The sequence below is a fragment of the Rhinolophus sinicus genome, chromosome 8 (assembly GCF_057876585.1).
Source record: "Rhinolophus sinicus isolate RSI-liver-muscle chromosome 8, RSI-T2T, whole genome shotgun sequence".
Lineage (NCBI taxonomy): Eukaryota > Metazoa > Chordata > Mammalia > Chiroptera > Rhinolophidae > Rhinolophus > Rhinolophus sinicus.
Genome location: NC_142508.1, coordinates 32,570,650 through 32,590,441, shown reverse-complemented (window position 1 = coordinate 32,590,441; position 19,792 = coordinate 32,570,650). Strand labels below are relative to the sequence as shown.

Sequence of the window (19,792 nt, the reverse complement as noted above, 5' to 3'; positions counted from 1 at the left end):
TCATGAGACCCTTTCCCCACACACCAAGCACTGTGTTCTGTGTAGTGAAATGATGTGCATGACAGAGATATGGCCCTACCCTTAAGCAGGGAAGGAGCTCATCAAGTATGGTAAACATGTGAAAACGATGAGCACAATGACAATCCTGCTATGACAGAAATGTATCCTGAGTTCATGAGACAGAGAAGGGTCAAAGCTTGGAATCATGACACAGGTGAGCAGGGGGTGTTCTCTGGTGTCTGGAAGCTTCGATTCTGGGGATAGAGAGGAATTTCAACCCTTCTCAGCTCTGCTGCTCATCATGTGGGATGCTATGAACTGTTGTGCTTCAAATGGAAATATCACTTGGTCATGTCCTTCTCCCCACACCGTAGTGTCCTTTGCAGCAAAAGTGGGAAGATATAAGGCATGGAGAAAATAGCAGACAGTAAATGGAAGGTGACATTGTGTGGGAACCTCCAGAGCTGGTGTGTTAAGATGCAGATTATGACCTGCTGATTGAGGCACAAACCGCCCACATGGGGGGCAGCATCTGAGACCCCACTTCCGGAAGTGAAAGGCCTGGGGCAGTTTTGATTGAAGGAACTGTTTCACTACACTCACACAAGGTTTACTACTTACAGATCCCAAAATCGGTGGGGGGTGGCAGTGAGCCATGGGAGGGCAGTGTTTTGTCCCAGGTCATGAACCAGCAGGAGACAGAGAGTAGGATGGGGAGCACCTATTACTTATAGGTGGTTGGGGCAGTGGTCACTAGTTTTTCAGGGGCTCAACTTTGAGCGGTTATTTAAAAAGTTTCCGTGGGAAACTTGTGGTGGGAATTCTAAGCTCAGGTCCTTACCTAATGTCCTGACTCTGGTGTGAGAAGTGTCATCACACTGTGAAATGCCTGGGCGGCAACTCAAAATAGCTGTTTTCTCATCACAGAGGTTGAGTTGTGCACCCCAAATTCGTATGTTGAAATACCTTTAAAGAGGTAATTAAGTTCAAATGAGGCTAACTACAGCAAGCACAAATCCAATCTAACTGGTGCCTTACAAGAGAGATTAGGACACAGACATCAGGGGCACATGTGCACAGAGGGACAACCACCCACCCGGCATCTTGATCTTGGACTTCCAGCTTCTAGAACGATGCGAAAATAAATTTCTGTTGTTTTGGCCACCCAGTCTGTGGTATTTTTATCATGACAGCTCTAGCAAACTATTACCCATTCACCTATGGATGGGTATTTGCAGAATTGTAAAATTTTGTTCCCAGCTTTGGGCTTTTATCAATAAAGCAACTATTGCTATGAAAATCCAAGTACAAGGAACTCTGTGGACACATTTTTATTCCTCTTAGGGATATACGTACAAATAAGATGTTGTGTCACATGATAAGAGCAGGTTTAGCTTTGTATAAATCACCATCATGTTTTCTAAAGTGGGTTTCACATTTGACATTCCTGTCAGCAACATATGGGAGTTCCATTTCACAACTTAGATTTAGCATTGGCAGTATTTGAATTTACCATTCAAATCTGTGTGCTTGTGTCTCATTATAGTTTTATTTTGTATTTCCTTATGGTTAATGATGTTGAGCACATTTCCACATGCTTATCATTCATGTTTCTTCTTTGGTGAAATACAATAAAAATTTTGTCCTTTTTTGTTAAATTGGGTTTTTCTTATTATTGTTGTAGTTTATTTTAAAATTCCAGATACGAGTTATTTATCAGATATATTTTGCAAATATTTTTCAGCAGGCTGTGGTTTGCATTTTTAACTTCCTTAAATGTGTCTTTTTGATGGCAAAGTTTTTTAATTTTGGTAAAGTTCCAGTTTATTATTTTTTCTTTGGGTTTGTTTTTATTTTTAAAATTAGTTTCACATGTACAAAGCAACATAATAGACATTTAAACACTCACAAGGTGATAACCCATCCCCCAAGCTACTACCCCTCTGACATCTTATGTAGCTGTTACAATACCATCAACTGTCTTCCCTATGTTGTACTCCACATCACGTGACTATATATACCTATATATTTAGCTATAGTTGACGTTCAATATTATTCACCTTAAGCTTCAGGTCAGGCATCTACACAGTCTATGACGTGATCCCCAACGTGATCTGGCACCTTGTATGATCTTTACATTGTTGATTATATTCCCCATACTGTATTAATTTCAATTTGTATTTCTTAATGCCTTCACCTTTTCCACCCTGTCCCCAAACCCATTCCCATCTATCACCCTGATAAATCTAGTATCTATCTAGCCCCATACCTAGTTATTACATTATTGACTACATTCCGTATGCTATACCCTACATCCCCATGACTACTGTATAACAACCAATTTGTACTTCTTAATCCCTTCCCCTTTCACCCATCCTTAACCCCCCTCCCATCTTAAAGAAGTCCCTCTAAGAATCCTTGTAATACTGGTTTGGTGGTGAGGAACTCCTTCAGTTTCTTTTTTTTTTTTTTTGTCTGGGAAACTCCTTATCTGTCCTTCAATTCTAAATGACAGCATTGCTGGGCAGAGCAATCTTGGTTGTATGTCATTGCTTTTCATCACTTGGAATATGTCCTGCCACTCCCTTCTTGCCTGCAAAGTTTCTGTTGAGAAATCAGCTGACAGTCTTATGGGGGCTCCCTTATAGGTAACTAACTGCTTTCCTTTTGCTGCTTTTAAGATTCTTTGTATTTAACCTTTGGCATTTTAATTATGATGTGTCTTGGTGTTGGCCTCTTGGGTTTCTTGTTTGGGACTCTGTGCTTCCTGGGCTTGTATGTCCATTTCCTTCACCAGGTTAGGGAAATTTTCTGTCATTATTTCTTCAAATAGGTTTTCAATTGCTTGCTCTCTCTCTCTCGCTTCTCCTTCTGGTACCCCTATAATGTGAATGTTGGTAAGCTCGATATTGTCCTGAAGGCCCCTTAAATGCTCCTCAATTTTTTGGATTCTTTTTATTTGCTATTCTGGTTGGGTGTTTTCTGCTACCTTATCTTCTACATCAGTGGTTGGATCCTCTGCTTCATCTAATTTACTGTTGATTCCCTGTAATATATTGTGTCCATTATTGTATCCTTTATTTCTGACTGCTTATTTCCCACTGTACTTGTAGGTTCTTTTTTGTAGTTTCCATCTCTATTTGTATGCTTCCTATTACTCTGTTGAAATTCTCCGAGATCATTGAGCATTGTTATAACCAGTGTTTGGAACTCTGCATCTGATAGATTGCTTATCTGCATTTCACTTAGCTCTTTTTCTGGAGCTTTGCTCTATTCTTTTATTTGGGATGTTTCTTTGTTTCCCTATTTGGCTGCCTCCGTTTGTTTCTATGTATTAGGTAGGGCTGCTATGTCTTCCGGTCTTACTAGAGTGGCCTCATGTAGCAGATGTGCTGTGGGGTTCGGTGGCACAGTCTTTCTGGTCACCTGAAAGGTGTGTCCCTTGTGTGAGTTGTGTGTGCCCTCCTCTTAGAGTTGAGCCTTGGTTGATAATTACACATCAATGGGAGGGTCTGACCCTTGGGCTCACTGGCTGTGAAGACTGGCCCTGACTACAGTGGAAGGGTGGTTGTGCAGGGGCTGATCCTACAGAGCAGGATCTGCCTCAGCAGGACTCTGGTGCCTGCCCAATCTGCCCCTTGGGTGTGTTGTACTTGGAGGTGGCTGGGTGACACTCCAGCTTGTTTTGAAGCTTGCTATTGGGGGGGGGGGGCGCCAGCCCCAGGACCACCTTGGAGGGGATCCACTGTAGGTCTACTTCAGCCACAGCCCATGCCCCACCTGGGGCCACCCAGTGGGAGCCAGAAAGAAATCCGCAGTTGGCTGCCACCTGTGTTGTGCTTGGAAGTACCTTGAGAGGCCAAGCTGCAAACCAAGACCAGCTGCCACTAATGCCGGCTTAAGGATATTCAGCCAGAGGTACAGGACATGCTAAAGCCAGATGCTGATTGTGTGGGTTCCACGAACCTTTGAGAGTCCCTAGGAAAGTCTGCAGCTTGAGCCATGGCAGGCGGTCTGCATGAAAAAGCCACTGAAAGCAGCCTGGGTGTGCCCGAAAGTTGGGTGGGGCCAATTCTCAAATCACCAGGGCGTGGCAAACTAATGGCAGACTCAGAAATGGTAGCCGACTGTGTTCGCATGCCAGGAACAGGGAGAGCTAAACAAAGAAACAATGGCCTCTGCCAGCTTGTGTCCAGGAGAAAGCCACATCTCCAGCCCTCGTCCCAAGCCAGACAACTCAGTTCCCCACCATATGTCCCTGCTGCCTCTCCAGCTGCTGCCCCAATGCTGGAGCTCAAAGCAAGTGATTCCACTGGTGGGTAAGTCTGTGCACAGTCCCTTTAAGAGAAGCGTCTGTGAGTGCAGCGACACTTAGTCTCACTAAGTCACAACCTCCACTCACTTTCACAGCGAGGGGACTTCCCTCCCTGGCACTGGGAACCTGGACTGGGGTGAGGCTGGCATCTCTCGCTCCTCTAGGGACCCCCACAGCCGAAATAGCCCTCCTGATCTTGAATGGTCACACATGGGTGTGGGACCAGCCCATTCCGCAACTCTGACCTTCCTACCAGTCTGGAGTGGCTTCTTCTGCAACTCCTTAGTTGAAAGGCTTCAGTTCAGCTTGATTTTAGATGATTCTCAATGGTTGTTTTGTAGATTAGTCGTAATTTTGATGTGGTCGTGAGAGAAGGTAAACACAGCATTTACCTACTGGGCCATCTTGGTTGTCTCTGAATTTTTCTATTTCCTTTGGGTTTTGATCTTTATGTCCTTTTTTTGGGTCAAAGAATGCTCCAATGTTATCTCCTATGAGGTGTATATATTTTTTTGATTCCAGACATTCAGGTTTAACTCATAAATTGAAGAATTCAAGTAATTAGTAAGTTAATTAGTAAATAATGAGGTTTTGAGGTTTTTTGCTTTTATTTTTCTTATGGATGTATCATTTTAGAGTAATTTGTTGAAAATATTATCCTTTTAGTCTTGAAATACCTTGGCAATTTTATTGAAAATAAATCAACAATATATGTGTGGATTTATTTCTTGGCTCTGTTTTCTTGCTGTGTATATCCTTTCACCAATATTATACTTTCCATTCATATAGCTCTATAGTAATTCTTAAAATCGGATATAATCTTTCAGATTTGATGTTCTTTCCAAACTTTATTTTGGGTATTTTTAGGTCCTTTGAATTTCCATGTGAATTTTAGAATTGGTTTGTCAATAACTAACCTGCTCCCCCCAAAAAAAAGAAAGCCACTGGGAATTTGATTGTTGTGTGAACCTATAGAACAATTAGTGGAGAACAAATTAAAATATTAAATCTTTAGATTTAGAACAATGGTCTCAGTAATGTTTTGTAAATTTTGTCATTCTTAAATGTATTTTTAAATACTTCACATCTTGATACTATTGTAAGGGGTATAGTTTTTCAATTTCCAAACATTAATTTATATTGACCTTTTATTCTGGGACCTTGGCTAATCGAACTTATTAGATCTATTAGCTTTTTAAGTAGATAAGGATTTTCAGATTGTCATCTGTGAATAATGGACATTTTGGTTCATCCTTTACAATTTGTAGACCATTTGTTTCCTTTAATTTTATGTCACTGGCCTAGACCTTCAATTTTGAGTGGACATCCCTGTTTATTCCCAATATTAAGGGAAAAGCATTCAGACTTTCACCATGAAATGTAATGCTAATTTTAGGTTTGTAGTAGCTGCCCTATGTTAGGTTAAGGAAATTGGTTCTGACATCAATTCTTTGATACCAACTACCCAGAGTTAGCCTCAGGTTTGAGGGCTGCCCTCCACAAAGCCCTCACTTCAGCTGCTAGTCTCAGGGTCACATGCACTTCTGACAAACTAGCTATCATTTCAGGGGTTCCCATGATTCCCTTAGTTTCAATAGTTTATTAGACTAACTCACAGAACTCACTAAAAGTGCTATACTTACGACTTCAGTTTTGTTATAAACAATACAACTCAGGAAGAGCCAAATGGAAAGGATGCACAGGGCAAGGTCTGAGGGAGTCCCAGATGTGCAGCTTACAAGACCTGTCCTTGAGGAATCAGGGCACATTGCCCTCCTGCAAATCAATGTGCTCACCAGCCAGGAAACTCCACCATGTGTCCAGAGTTTTGATGGGGGTCTCATTACACAGGCATGATTAATTTGATCATGGCCATGTGACTCAACTCAATCTCTAGCCCCTCTCCCTTCTCTACAGGTCTGTCTGGCTCAAAGTTTCAAGCTTCTAATCATATGATTGGTCTTTCTGATGACTAGTTCCCATTTGGAGTTTTTCTAGGGGCCTATTGTGAGTCACCTAATTAGCGTAAGACAACTATCACTCCAGGAATTCCAAGATTTTTAGAGCTCTGTGCCAGAAACCTGGGACAAAGAGCAGATATATTCTTTATTATACCACAACTTGTTAACATGGATTAAATAAATATATTTTCAATTGTTAAACCAAGCTTATATTCCTGACAACTCTTTATTGTACCACAACTTCTTGTTAACATGGATTAAACTAATATATTTTCAATTGTTAAATCAACCTTATATTCCTGACAAATCTCACTAGGTTATGATATTAGGAGTGCAAGGTAGTTTTAACAACTGAAAGCATATTAATTTAATATATATTTCTGTTGCCAGATTTAATTTGCTAAAATTTTAAGAATTTTTTTTTTCATCTATATTCATGTATTGGTCTGCAATTTTCTTTTAATATCATTACTTGATTTTGCTATCAGGGTAATACTGATTTCACAAAATTAGTTGGGAAGTGTTCCATACATTATTACTTATTTTTTTTTTTTGGAAGGGTTTGATAGACTAGTAATTATTTCTTCATTAAATATTTCGTAGAATTCATTAGTGAAGTCATCTTGGCCTGAAGTTTTTAGTGGGGAGGCTTCTTACATTTATATACAGATTAGCACTACTAAGTAATCTAGAAATACTAATTAAATGTCTTTAATGGACAAAGGATTTTTCAGATGATCTATTTCTTCTCGAGTGAACCTGGTTCATTGGTATCTTTCAGTAACTTTTGTCCTCCAATTTTCCATTTACTGGGGAAGAATTGTTTGAAATAATCACACATTATCCATTATATGTTTCAAAGATATCTAGTGCTATACCTTTTCCTTGCTCATACTTGTATTAAGTGATTTCTGTATTTTTTTCTGATGTGATTGCAGGTTATCCTCAATTGCACTAATTTTTTCAAGGTATCTGTTTTCAGGGTGGGGGAGTTCATAGATTTTCTTGGAAAAAAAAGTTTATGAAAGTGCTTCTCAATACACTGGACATCAAGCAGTCACCTATGAGAGAGGGCAAACAAATGACATGAGCCACATGACTGTCCAAGGATACTGTGAAAAGAAAGTCCCAAGCAGGAAGCAAGGATGGTGAGTCCAGGAAGACCTCCAAACATCAATCTGAGTTAAGGAGAGAGACCTTGGACTCTGGAGTCCATAGACCACAGTACAGGAGAGGGAAAACTTCACAGACATATGGAGGGTTGTCCTCAAGTACTGAGCTGAGTACAAATCTGTATATGCATGTAGGGAACCACGAGAGGCTGCATACAGAAATACCTGAAAGGATTAAATGGAATAATTTCCAATTCTTAAAGCATCAAGTAGAGAATATAGAATGGTTGTGTCTCAAAAGTGAGAGGGAAAAATCAGCCTTAAGATGAATACTGTAATAGTTCCATCTGAAAATGTTTAGAATCAAGACCCTAAAAAACCACATTGCTTCCAAGGAATTTAACCATGTAACAGAAAAAAATATCAAGAATATTTATAGAAATACAAAACTTTTCAGTATCCCAAAAAGGCAAAATTCAGTGTCCAATAAAAATTACACCATGTTAACAGTGTCAGACAAGGTAGGTTTTAGAGCAAAAGATATTACTTAAGATAGGGAGGTCTACTCATTATATGGAAATACACTACAAAATGGTTATTCACCTTGTAAAAAGCTCAAAATACACAAAGCAAAAACTGATAGAACTACAGAGAAATAGGCAAATCTACTTTTATATTCAAAGATATCAACAGTCTTCTTCAAATAATTGATAGACCCTCCCCAAATCTGTAAGGATACAGAAAACTTAAGACATCTTGATTCAGTCGACATCTATAGTATCTTCCACCAAACAAGAATACAATATACATTCATTTCAAATAAATATGAAATACAAGATAGCCCATATTCTGAGTCATAAAGCAAGTCTCGATAAATGCAAATAATTTGAGTCATAAAGTATGTACTCTGATTGCAATGGAGTTCAATTAGAAATCAATTACCAGAAAGGAGAATCCCCAAATATATGGAAATAGCACTTCTACAAAGAGCCATGTGTCAAAGAAGAAATTTAAAAGGAAACTGGAAAAAATTTTAAACTTAATTAAAATGAAAACACAACATATCAAGTTTTGTGGGAGGCAATTAAAACAGTTCTTATAGGGACAACTTTTGGAATTAATCACCTATATTAGGAAAAAAACCAAAGGTTTCAAATGAAGGATCTCAGCTCCCATGTCAAAAAAAGCAAAAGAGGAATTAAATCCAATAAAAACCAGAAAACAGAAAAAAAATCAGTGAAACTAAGTGCTTTAAGAAGATCAATAAAAGTAACAAAACTCTGATTAAAAAGCTGAACGAGGATAAAAGAGAAACATAGACATTACCATGGCATCACTACAGATTCTACAGGTACTAAAATAAGTCTGAAAAATTAGACTAGTTAAAATTAACAAACTCCTTGAAGGACAACAACCACCAAAGCTCACTCTAGGATAAAACAACAAAACTTCTATGGATCTATATCCACTATGGAAATTGAATTTGTAGTTAGAAACTTTCCCATAAAATAAACTCCAGGCCCAGATACTTCACTGGTAAAGTCTACCAAACAATTAAAAAAACACACCAATTCTCAAACTTTCAGAAAATTGAAGAGCACAAAATACTTAACCAACTTATTCTGTAAATCCAGCATTATGTCGATACCAACTGAACCCCGGCATTAAAGAAAATTAGAGACTGGCATCCTTCATGAATATAGATGTAAAAATCTTCTTTAAAAATAGCAAATAGTCATGTGCCACATAACATTTCTATTAACAACTAACCACATATATGGTAATAGTCCTACATATAATGGAGCTGAAGAATTCCTATCACCTAGTGATATTGTAGGCACTGTAATGTCATAGCACAATGCATTAGTCACGTTTGTGGCAATGTTGGTGTAAACAAACCTACTACACTGCCACTCATATAAAAGTAGGGCACATACAATTATGTACAGTATATAATATTTGATAATAAACATCTATGTTAGTGGTTTATATATTTACTATATATTTAAGGCCCACTATCTGAGGAGGACCTTTGTCCAGGCTATTGCTGCAACTAAGGAAGACACTGATGCAATTCTGGATTACATCTATGACTGCATCAAGAACCTTGCTCAGGCAAAGTTCGAACCTTGTCAACACAGAGTATGAGTGGCATCTGGAAGACACTCAAGAGGTTCGTCCATGACTTCAAAGGGTTTGCTAAGGGTGAGGAGGTTGCAAAAACTAACAAGGTTGTGGATGAGATGCAACTAATGGATGAGGGTGACATTGGGGACCCCTTAGAGGTGGTTCCTGAGAGACTAATGAGTTGGAACTGGAACATGACAGCATAACTAAAGAGGCAAGAGGAAAATAAACTGTAGGAAAAAAAAAAAAAAACCCCAAAAATCAGCACAGGGTTTAGCAGAAACTTTTGCAGACCTCAACAAGCTCCTTAAAGTTTGAAAACATGGACCCCAACACCAAAAGGTTTTCACTAAGAGAGGGATATTCATGGTGTATTATCTGCTTACAGCAAATCTATGATGAAGTAAATCCAGCAAACCACCACAGATGTATTTCTGAAAAGAGGGGCACCTCAAGAAGAGCTTCAGGCAAGTCCTTCATGAGGTGTTTCAGATGAAAGCACTGTTATCACAGACAACAGCTCCACATGTTGTTGCCCCCGAAGACCTTCCCGTGGGACAAGATGTGGAGGTGGAAGTCAGTGATGTTGATCAACCTGACCCTGTGTAGGCCTAGGCTAATGTGTGTGTTTGTGTCTTAGTTTTTAACAAAAAAGTTGAAACAGTAAGTAAGTGTCTTAATAGAAAAAAGCGTATAGAACATGGATATAAAGAAAATATTTTTGTACAGTTTGTACAATATTTGTGTCTTAAGCTATGCATTATGACTTGATAAGTTTTGAAATTAAGTTTAAAAAGTAAAAATTACATTAAGCTAAGATTAATTTATTGAATTATAGTAAAAATAAATTTAATGTATCCTGAGTGTAGTGTTGGTGAAGTCTACAACAGCATGATATTCTAGGCTGTCACATCCACTCACCACTCATGACTCACCCAGAGCAACTTCTAGTCCTGCAAGTTTCACTACAGGTGTGCAACTGTTTTCCTCTTTTATACCGTATTTTTACCATACCTTTTCTATGTTTAGAGATACACATATTATTCAGTAACATGAATTACAGAATAAATATTATTCTGTAACATGCTGTACAGAGCAATAGGCTGTACCATACAGCCCAGGTGTGCAGAAGGCTAGACCATCTAGGTTTGTGTAAGCGCACCATGATGTTACACAGTGATGAAATCACCTAATGACTCATTTCTCAGAACATTATCCCCGTCATTTAGAGGTGCGTGACTGCAAAATCCAATAGTACAGAAAAATAATTCATTATGACCAAATGGTGTTTGCCTCAGACATGCAAGGTTAGTTTAACTTGAAAATCAATGTAATTCATCATTAAAAGACTAAAAAGGTAAAGAAAAACAAAAACTATGATTGTGCTCACCAATGTCCAAGAAATGCCCTCACAAATCCCCACCTCCTTGTATTCTCGCTGTTGTAGGGTCCCCTTCCATCTTGTACAAGGATTAGTCCGTGTTAGCCATAGAATGTGTCATAAACAATGGTACACTACTTCCAGGTTACTGTTAAAATGGATACTGTGGTTTCAATCTTTTGTGACTACTTATGGATCACTTGCTTTGGAACTATTTCTCTAAAATGAAATACTTTCAGCAAAAGTATGGATGAAAAGGGATGAACTTCTGACACACAAGCTATCGATGAATCACAAAAGTATTGTGCAAAGAAGCCAGATACACAAGAGCAAGTATTAAATTATTCCATATATACATATATATGAGGTCAGACAATTAAGTTAGTGAACTTGTTGCAACGATGTTGCTAATCTTTTTTGATATCAGAGGAATTATTCATTATGAATTTGTAACAACTGGACAGTTAACCAAGTTTACTATTTAGAAGTGCTGAAAAGGCTGCACAAAAAAGCTAAGACAAAAACGACCTGAACTTTTCATCAACAATTCATGGCTCTTGCATCATGACAATGCACCAGATCACACGGCACTGTCTATGAGGGAGTTTTTAGCCAGTAAACAAATAACTATATTGGAACATCCTCCCCACTCACCTGATCTGGCCCCCAATGACTTCTTTCTTTACCTGAAGATAAAGGAAATATTAGCAGGAAGAAATTTTGATGACATTCAGGACATCAAGGGTAATACGACAGCTCTGATAGCCATTCCAGAAAAAAAGAGTTCTGAAATTGCTTTGAAGGGTGAACTAGGCATGGCATCGATGCATAGCTTCCCAAAGGGAGTACTTTGAAGGTGACTGTAGTGATATTTAGCAATGAGGGATGTAGCACTTTTTCTAGGATGAGTTCACAAACTTAATTGTCCAACCTCGTAACTCTAGGACATGCAAACAAATCTAGTAACAGCAAGATGAGTGGTTGGTAGGAACGGGTGAGGGGGAGAGGGATTATAAAAGGAATCAAGAAAGCTGGTTTCACAGGTGCAAACATGTATTGAAACATCAAACTGTGTACTATAAATATGTGCAGTTTATTGCAGAAAGTATTTGGATTGATTGCTGACCATGGCCATGAGACACAAATATGGGAGCCCTAGAATTTCTGTAAGCCCTCATACCAAAGCCACAGTAATGGAAATGTGGACACACCTTCAGAAGACACATTTCCTATGGTTTGCTGCAGTCTCCACTTCCCTATTAACCAGTCTCTGTACCAATTATGATTCCTACCTGGTCCTTTTAGGGGACAGTGACATCTGCCAACTGAATAATAGCTGTCAGGGATGTTGGCAGGTCTCACGGGGTCAAATTCTCAACAGGGCTCGGAAATATAAAATACTCCTTGGGAACAAGGGACCCAGTTCATGCTGTGCCAACATACCAGAAGCTGTCACAAATGACCACTGCTCAGGGTCACATAATCTGGGCATACAAGCCACAGATTAGGCCTGCACAGGTCAGTATTGTCTCCTACGAGGCACTGAGCACAAATGCAAGTTAGGCTGAAACTAGAGCAAGAGCTGTACCGTTTCCTTGAAAATAAGACCTAGCCGGACCATCAGCTCTAATGCATCTTTTGGAGCAAAATTGGACCTGGTCTTATATTAATTTTTGCTCCAAAAGACACATTAGAGCTGATGGTCCGGCTAAGTCTTATTTTCAGGGAAACACGGTAGTTTGTTTGCAGTTCTGCTTACACGACTGAGACATAAGATGGAGCTCTCACAAAAGCTATCCCTTCATGCTGGCAGAGCCCTTTTCTGTTCTCATCCCAACTCACAAAATGAACAAAACCTCCCAAGACTAAAGGTAGTTTAAAAACTAAGGTATTTGTTGGAAAACCAGAATGTTGAGGCTGGCAATTCCCAAGTTAGGTGACTTGGAGGCTGGACAAATCCATCACAAGAGCCATGTGAGACCAACAAAGTCCATGGAAACTGGAAACGTTCTCTACAAGCGACCAGCAAAACAAAGCTTGCATCCTTCTGGCCCAAACTGGGGCATGTGTACCCTTAAACTATTTGGAAGCGGGGAAGGAGTGAGGATCTCCAATGGGCTCAGAATGCTGAGGACTCCCTCTGGGGAAGGGAGGAACAGCACAGGTCTTCTTGTCAAAGTATGTTGGGTGACTTATGCACAATGAGGGACCCTGCCATTACACAGATGGATGGCTTCAGAGACACCAGCAGTAACAAAACTCTGGCAAGAGTCCTGGGCAGGTTACAAAGTGCAACGCCGCTCCAGAAAGCTTCCCATGTAGCTGGCCCTCAGAAGAATCTCCCGTGGTTGGGTGTCCAAATAGATGAGGTTCAACTTCGGGCTGATGGTTACTCTCGAAAGCGACTCAGAGCTTCTCTCTGGCATCACTCACTATGGTGAACAAGGAGATGGCATATTCTCCACTATCCTAAGGTCTTTCTCGTGTGAACTTTCCAGTGTCGGATAAGGGAAGCTCTCTGCCTGAAGGCCTTCCCACACTCGCTGCACTTGTATGGCCTTTCTCCAGTGTGGATTCTGTGGTGCTGGACAAGCACATGTTTGTGGCTAAAGGCTTTCCCACACTCGCTGCACACATAGGGCTTTTCACCATTGTGAACCCTCTGGTGTGCAATAAGGTCAGAGCTTTGGCTAAAGAACTTCCCACATGCAATGCACTCATAAGGCCTTGCCCCAGTATGAACGCTCCAATGTTTAATGAGTCTGTATTTGTGACCAAAGTATTTCCCACATTCGCTGCACTCAAAAGGCCTCTCTCCGGTGTGGATACTCTCATGCTGAACAAGTGTGGATTTGTGGCTGTAGGCTTTCCCACATTCACTGCATTTGTAAGGCCTTGCTCCAGTGTGGACTCTCTGGTGTACTATAAGGTTGGAGCTGTGATTAAAAACTTTCCCACATATGTTGCACTCATAGGGCATTTCTCCAGTGTGGATTCTCTGGTGCTGAGCAAGTATGGGCTTGCGGCTGAAGGATTTTCCACACTCGCTGCACTCATACGGCCGCTCTCCTGTGTGGACTCTCTGGTGCTGGATAAGTGAGTCTTTGCGGTTGAAGGCCTTCCCACACTCACTGCACTTGTAATGCCTCTGTCCACTGTGAAGGGCCTCCACACACTTGGTGTTACTGTGTGGCTTCCACTTACTGTGAGGGGCCTGGTGCTGGAAAACGCTTGGGCTAGTTGGGAAGTACTTACACCCTTCCGCAGTCCTAATGGGCATTTCCAATGGTTGGACAGGGCAGCTGTTCACAAGACAGTCCTGGCCCTCGTCCCCTGTGAAGGATTTCTCTCCATCGTGCTGCTTCTGGTGGTGAAGGTTTGCGTTGAGCCAGACCTGTTTCCCACATCCCTCACATACAAATGGTTTCTGCCCAGGGTATGTTTCTTGGTGCTCAGCCAAGTACAAAATATCTTTTAAGACCAAGCCACATGTCTCACAGAGATGGGCTTTCTGGGTAGAAGGGCCTGACTTGGGAGTCCTGACCTGTGACACTCCTTTTATAGAAACCCACTGCTCAAAAGGTATCTCCTCATTCTCCATTCCATGCCAGCAACCTAAAAGCAGACAAATGCTAGTAAAGCACAAATTGACATTGGTGGGAGAGGGCAGTCTCATTGCAAATGTCTAACAGAACTAAATGCAAGATCATAGGAATGTTGCCAAGACAAGAGGCCCGAGCTCAAGTTGAGTAAAGGGCTGCTATACAGCAGGTGGCATCTAAAGGTCACAGAAGGGAATGGCCTTGACTGAGAGAGAACACAAATGTGGGGTACAGCCCAGGAAACCCGGGTTTCTAATGAAGTAAACCACAAATGAATTTCATCAAGGCCTTTGCTGCTGGGCACAGCTGACAATTGTGCAGAAGGGTGTGTCCCCTGAAGAGGTATAACTGAATCACTGGTACTTAAGGACTATTTGGAGTCCATGCACATTTCATGACACATTAAGTATATGCCAACAGTGGAACACTGCAGAAGGAGCAGGGGAGAGGAACAGGTGAGTTGTGGAGGCAGAGATGGGGAACAGCCAGAGGCCAAAGATCAGAGCATAAAAAACAAGTGTGTGAATGGGAAAGTAAAGACAGAAATGAAGTGTGGCCAGTGGCCTTAGCACTAAAACAACTTTGGGCACAGAGGTTAGAGAATGATTGGGACTCAACCCCGACATGACACCTTTCCCTGGCTCCCACTCACCAGGGACACATCCACCCTGAGCCTCTCTAGTCATGGCTGGAATCACATCCACCCAGTCAGGTACCCAGGGTTTGCCGTCCAGCTCCAGTGGGGCAACCCCATGGGACATGGAAGATGCATATCCTAAGGAAAAGACAGGACAGGTAAATGGACAGCACTGGTCTGGGTGCCCAGCCCTCAAAGAGAACTAAATGTTATAAAAACTACAGTGGTGCCAGCAAGTAGTGACCACACTTGTCCCTGCAATTCCGACACAGGCAGGCCATCAGAAATGTCAACTAGAGGAAGGGGACAGAACCTGGGGCACAGGGGTGCCATGCGTCTGGACAGAGGCAGTCAGGGTGAGGACAATCTGCATGTGATCCACTCGGTGTCTATAAGATTCCTCACTCCTGGGTCCATCCATGCAAACCTTTGGGGCAGCAGGTGTTGGGACTACTCAGGAATCAGAGGTGGCAGTGCACACAGCTCACGCCTGGCATCCAGAGCACCTACTCCAGGAACTGCGGAGGGAGGTAGAGCTCATGGCTCTGATGAAGGAAGGACTAAGTTGCCCCTGGGAAACAGGGAGGGGCACAGCCCAGTCCAGGGCACTGAGGTGAGTGTGAGTCTTACCCAGTGAGGCTGTAAGTGCAAAGTTCTCCAGCATCACATCACGGTACAGGAGCCTCTGGGTATCCTCAAGGAGCCTCCATTCCTCCTGGGAGAAGTACACAGCCACGTCCTCAAAGGTCACCTGCCCCTGCCACAGTGGGGAGAGCTGAGTCCATGAGCAGCCTCTCTCCCAAGGACACCCATCCATGTCCCCACAGACCTCCCTCCTTTATTCCTTCCTAACTGAACTCAGAGAAAATACCAGGACCAGGTGCCACAGGGTCTGCTCTCTCGTGGTCCTTTGATCGCTGTGTCCAACTACCACAACAACAAACAGGCAGGTAGGCAGGAAGACACCACCTAAGCTCTGGGCCTGGCATGTAGGGCTACACCTCACCTCCTTCCTGGCAGCCAGTTTTCCTGGGGTTGCTAAGATCATGCTTACTGGACAACCAAAGTTGAGCTCAGATTTCTCCCTTAAGCCCCAGATACCAGGGCCCAGGGGCCAAACTCCTTCCCACATGCACATCACTCTTTTGGATCACTCTCTGTCTCACAACTCTGGCCCCCACCCAGTCGTTGGCCTCCACCATCACCTTCCTGGCTCACTAGTTGCACCACCATTGTGATCTATAGATTCTCCCTCCTAAACCTGTCTAAATGCCATCCTCTACCGTTGGACATCTGCGTAATGAACCCCGCCAAAGAACTTCAGTCCTGTGTCCAGCAGCTCACTCGACACCTCCACGCAGTGTTCTCTGGAACTTCTCAGACTCTTCATGTGGTCACAAATAAACTCCTGATATCCAGAGTTACTTCTACTGCTGACTTGCCCACCTAGCTGATGGAGCTTCTACCCTGGTGTAAAACCCTGGGGTTATTTCTTTCTCACATCAGAAAATCTGATCCAATCACTTCTCCCACCTACGCAGCCACCCCTTTGGCTCACCCAATATTACCACTCACCTAGAATATGAAAGGAACCTCCTCCCTGGTCTCCACAGTAACTCCCTCAACCCTCACCACAGTCTGTTCTCCACTTGGCATCCAGCGGGAGCCTATTAAATCCTGGATCAGATTACCTCCCTCCTCTGCCCACACCTGCTACATCACCCTCAGAACAGACGCCTACCTCATCAGTTGGGCATTTCAGGCTTGACTTCTGCTCAAGTCCTACCAGACATGGTAGAGACCTGCAGTTTCGTGAAAACTCCCATCTCAGTTGCACATGCCGTTCCTGTGCCTGGAACAACCTCCCACACCTTATTCCAATGGTTACCAGAAGGGGGATCCCTTCCATATAATCCCTGGCCAGGACTCAGGACCCTGGGTTTGAGGGTTCTCCAGGGTCTTTAGACTCAAGAGCTGAGACAATACAAGTAAAGTGTTCTATGACACCACAATCGTGGAGACCATGTGGGTGGGGTTGGGATGGGATCGATGCGAGCACGGACAACCTCCCTTCACCTGTACAGGGTCCATTACTACTTCTGAGTTCATGGGAGCCTATGGGAAGAGGGAAACTGTGAGACAAGAAACCACCAAGGAGCCTCAAGGGCTCATGCCTGTCTCCTACTCTTGCCCTGACAAAAAAAACCTGCGGGCTAGTCTACCTTCTGTGCCTCAGTCCTCAGGGTCACCTAACGGCTGTTACCTTGTCTCAATCTTCCTGTGCCTCATTTTCCTCACCACCAGCCTACCCTCACTCTAAGTCTGTTCTCCCGAGCAATCCATAGAATTAAAACGCGCCTTTCCTTTGTTCAGAACCTTCTATGGTTCCCATCACCCTCAGAATGAAGGCACAACTAACATTCTAGGCGTTACTCCTCACACACTCTGAACCTGTCAGACACCAAGGCCCCAGGTTTCCCAAATGCTCCGGCTGTGTCGCACCTCCAAGCCTTTCCACATGCCCACCCCTCTACCTGTAGTCCTTCCACATCCGATAATACTGCCTGTCAGAAACTGGACCCGAATGTCCGGACACAGGGGCCTGGGCGGCCCTCATTCCAGGCTTCAGGATTCAGAGATGGAGGTCGGGGGAGGACCCGGGGGCAGAGCACCCACCTGCGCCGGGTCCATTAGTGCGGCCTCCGACACCGGAACCTGTGAACTAGGGAAGGCGGGAGGGGGGTGAGGGGAAGAGAGGAGAGAGGATAATTGGCGGGAGAATAGTGAGAGGAGCCGGGCTACGGCGTCCGGGTCATCCAGGTGGCGCCACAGCAGATCCTCAGGCGCGCCTCTGTTCAGGGGAGAACAGCCTCTTCTCACGCTCCCCTCTAGTGTCGACTCTAGTGTGACACTGCGTCCTGGAGACCGATGTGGTGGATTAATCCACAAAGCAAACAAAATGTCCGCCCAAGAAGGAAATAGGAAGTCCCACCCTTGACCTTTTCTGTACGACCGGAAACGCCCCTTTCCTGCTCTGTCATTGGCCCAGCGCCACCGAGGCCCCTGGGTTTCCACAGCAACGAGGTAGCCATGCGTGGCTAGCTACCTCCAGGGTAACCGCCAAACCTCAAAAGGGCGTGTTTAGTCTTGATGACTGGGGGAACTTCGGCTATCTCTTAAATGAGCCGCACCTATATTTCTGGTGAGTGCCAGGGGTATCCAAACTTTTTTCAACGTTTTTTACCAAGGGCCATATGCGGTAAAATACACAAACAGCTGGGCCACTCACTCGAGGTGAAGTACTATTGCCTCACCTGGTTTATTTAAGTAAACTAAATATATTTTTGGAATTTGCTGGATTGTGGACCGCAGTTGGCCTGTGGGCTGCAGTTTTGACACCCCTGGGTAGCCTGTAACTTATCACAGAAATACTTAGAAACATATTGTTTCAGGCTTCTTTATGCAAATAATGCTCACCCAAAAATCAAATGGACACACCGTATGCTAATGTCACTCAGACCTCTATAGCTGGAATTTAATAAATATTATGTTGTTATCAAATAAACACATGTAGCCCCAAGCTCTAGAGTTAGTGTTGTGGGCCTCAGCATTTTGGGTCAGGAACAAGAGAAAAGTTCAGCCTTGAACTCCATGATGTGGAACATGGAGTGGGGAATGTTGAGTGCGGCTGAAGCTCATGGACAATGCTTGTGTCTGGTTATTTCAGAAAGCATATCTGATTGTATAATCAGTAATAGTGTCAAACCCAGTGAATAACGCTTTTTTTTACAAGATAATATTTCTTATTCCGTATACAGAGATGTATGCAATCCATTTAGGTATCTTATAAATATCTGATAAGAAAGGCGATTTACCAAATGACATTTGACAATTAGGTGGGCAACAATTTTTGTGCAGAAGAAATAACCACCGGCTAATTTTTAAAAATTTATTGGGGTGACAATGGTTAGTAAAATTACATAGATTTCAAATGTATATTTATAATACATCATCTATATGTCACATTGTGTGCTCACCACCCAGAGTAAGTTCTCCTTCCATCACCATGTATTTGACCCTGTTTACCGTCTTCAACCATCCGCCTCCCCCCAAACTAAATTTCTATACACTGTAAAAATGTCTTTTAAAAAACTCTGATGTAAGACTATTTGAAGCCCAAATTAATAAATGTAATGGAAAACAAACCCACAGGAAATAAAAGTCTAAATATAATATTCAAGTCCAAAGAAGGCTGAACCCAGATGAAAGGTCTTCAATGAGAAAAGGAATGAGGATTGAGGGTGGTGTACCTTTTGATTAAAATAACTGTTCATTAGCTGTATAAGATGTGAATATATCTCCTTATGGAGTTAAAATGGTGGAATTCCCGTGCATAACCTCAGAACATATACATTGAGAGGAGGCTAATTGCTTAATGCGCTAATCCCTTATATGCCCCTGTAACTGACATGAGGACAGGGATGAGTCTTGCCTTTGCCTCAGAAACATTAGCCTTCAGCTTTATTTATTCCCTAGACACGTGTTTCCTGGGCACCTACCAAGAAATCAGAACAGGAAAAGCTCTGCTGGCCCTCAGATACAGAGGGTTTGAGGAGGGTAACTGTCATTGCTTCATCATCTCAACCATCCACATGTG

At 42.6% G+C, this 19,792-nt stretch overlaps 1 protein-coding gene across 4 annotated transcripts; it reads right to left on the bottom strand.

The window, feature by feature from the left end:
• Window positions 1-1,316: 1,316 nt before the first annotated feature.
• Window positions 1,317-18,128, bottom strand: ZNF772 (zinc finger protein 772). 4 transcript variants are annotated; one of them, XM_019716915.3, is made up of 4 exons: window positions 17,812-18,128; window positions 15,766-15,892; window positions 15,151-15,273; window positions 1,317-14,511 (listed from the first exon to the last, which is right to left on the bottom strand). In XM_019716915.3, the coding sequence occupies exons 1-4, from the start codon at window positions 17,824-17,826 to the stop codon at window positions 13,361-13,363; spliced, it is 1,416 nt and encodes a 471-aa protein (XP_019572474.1). In that variant the 5' UTR covers window positions 17,827-18,128; the 3' UTR covers window positions 1,317-13,360. The 4 variants fall into 4 exon arrangements, with proteins under 4 accessions (XP_019572474.1, XP_088656589.1, XP_088656590.1 ...); XM_088800463.1 differs by having other exon boundaries at window positions 15,766-15,886; XM_088800464.1 differs by lacking the exon at window positions 15,151-15,273.
• Window positions 18,129-19,792: the final 1,664 nt, after the last annotated feature.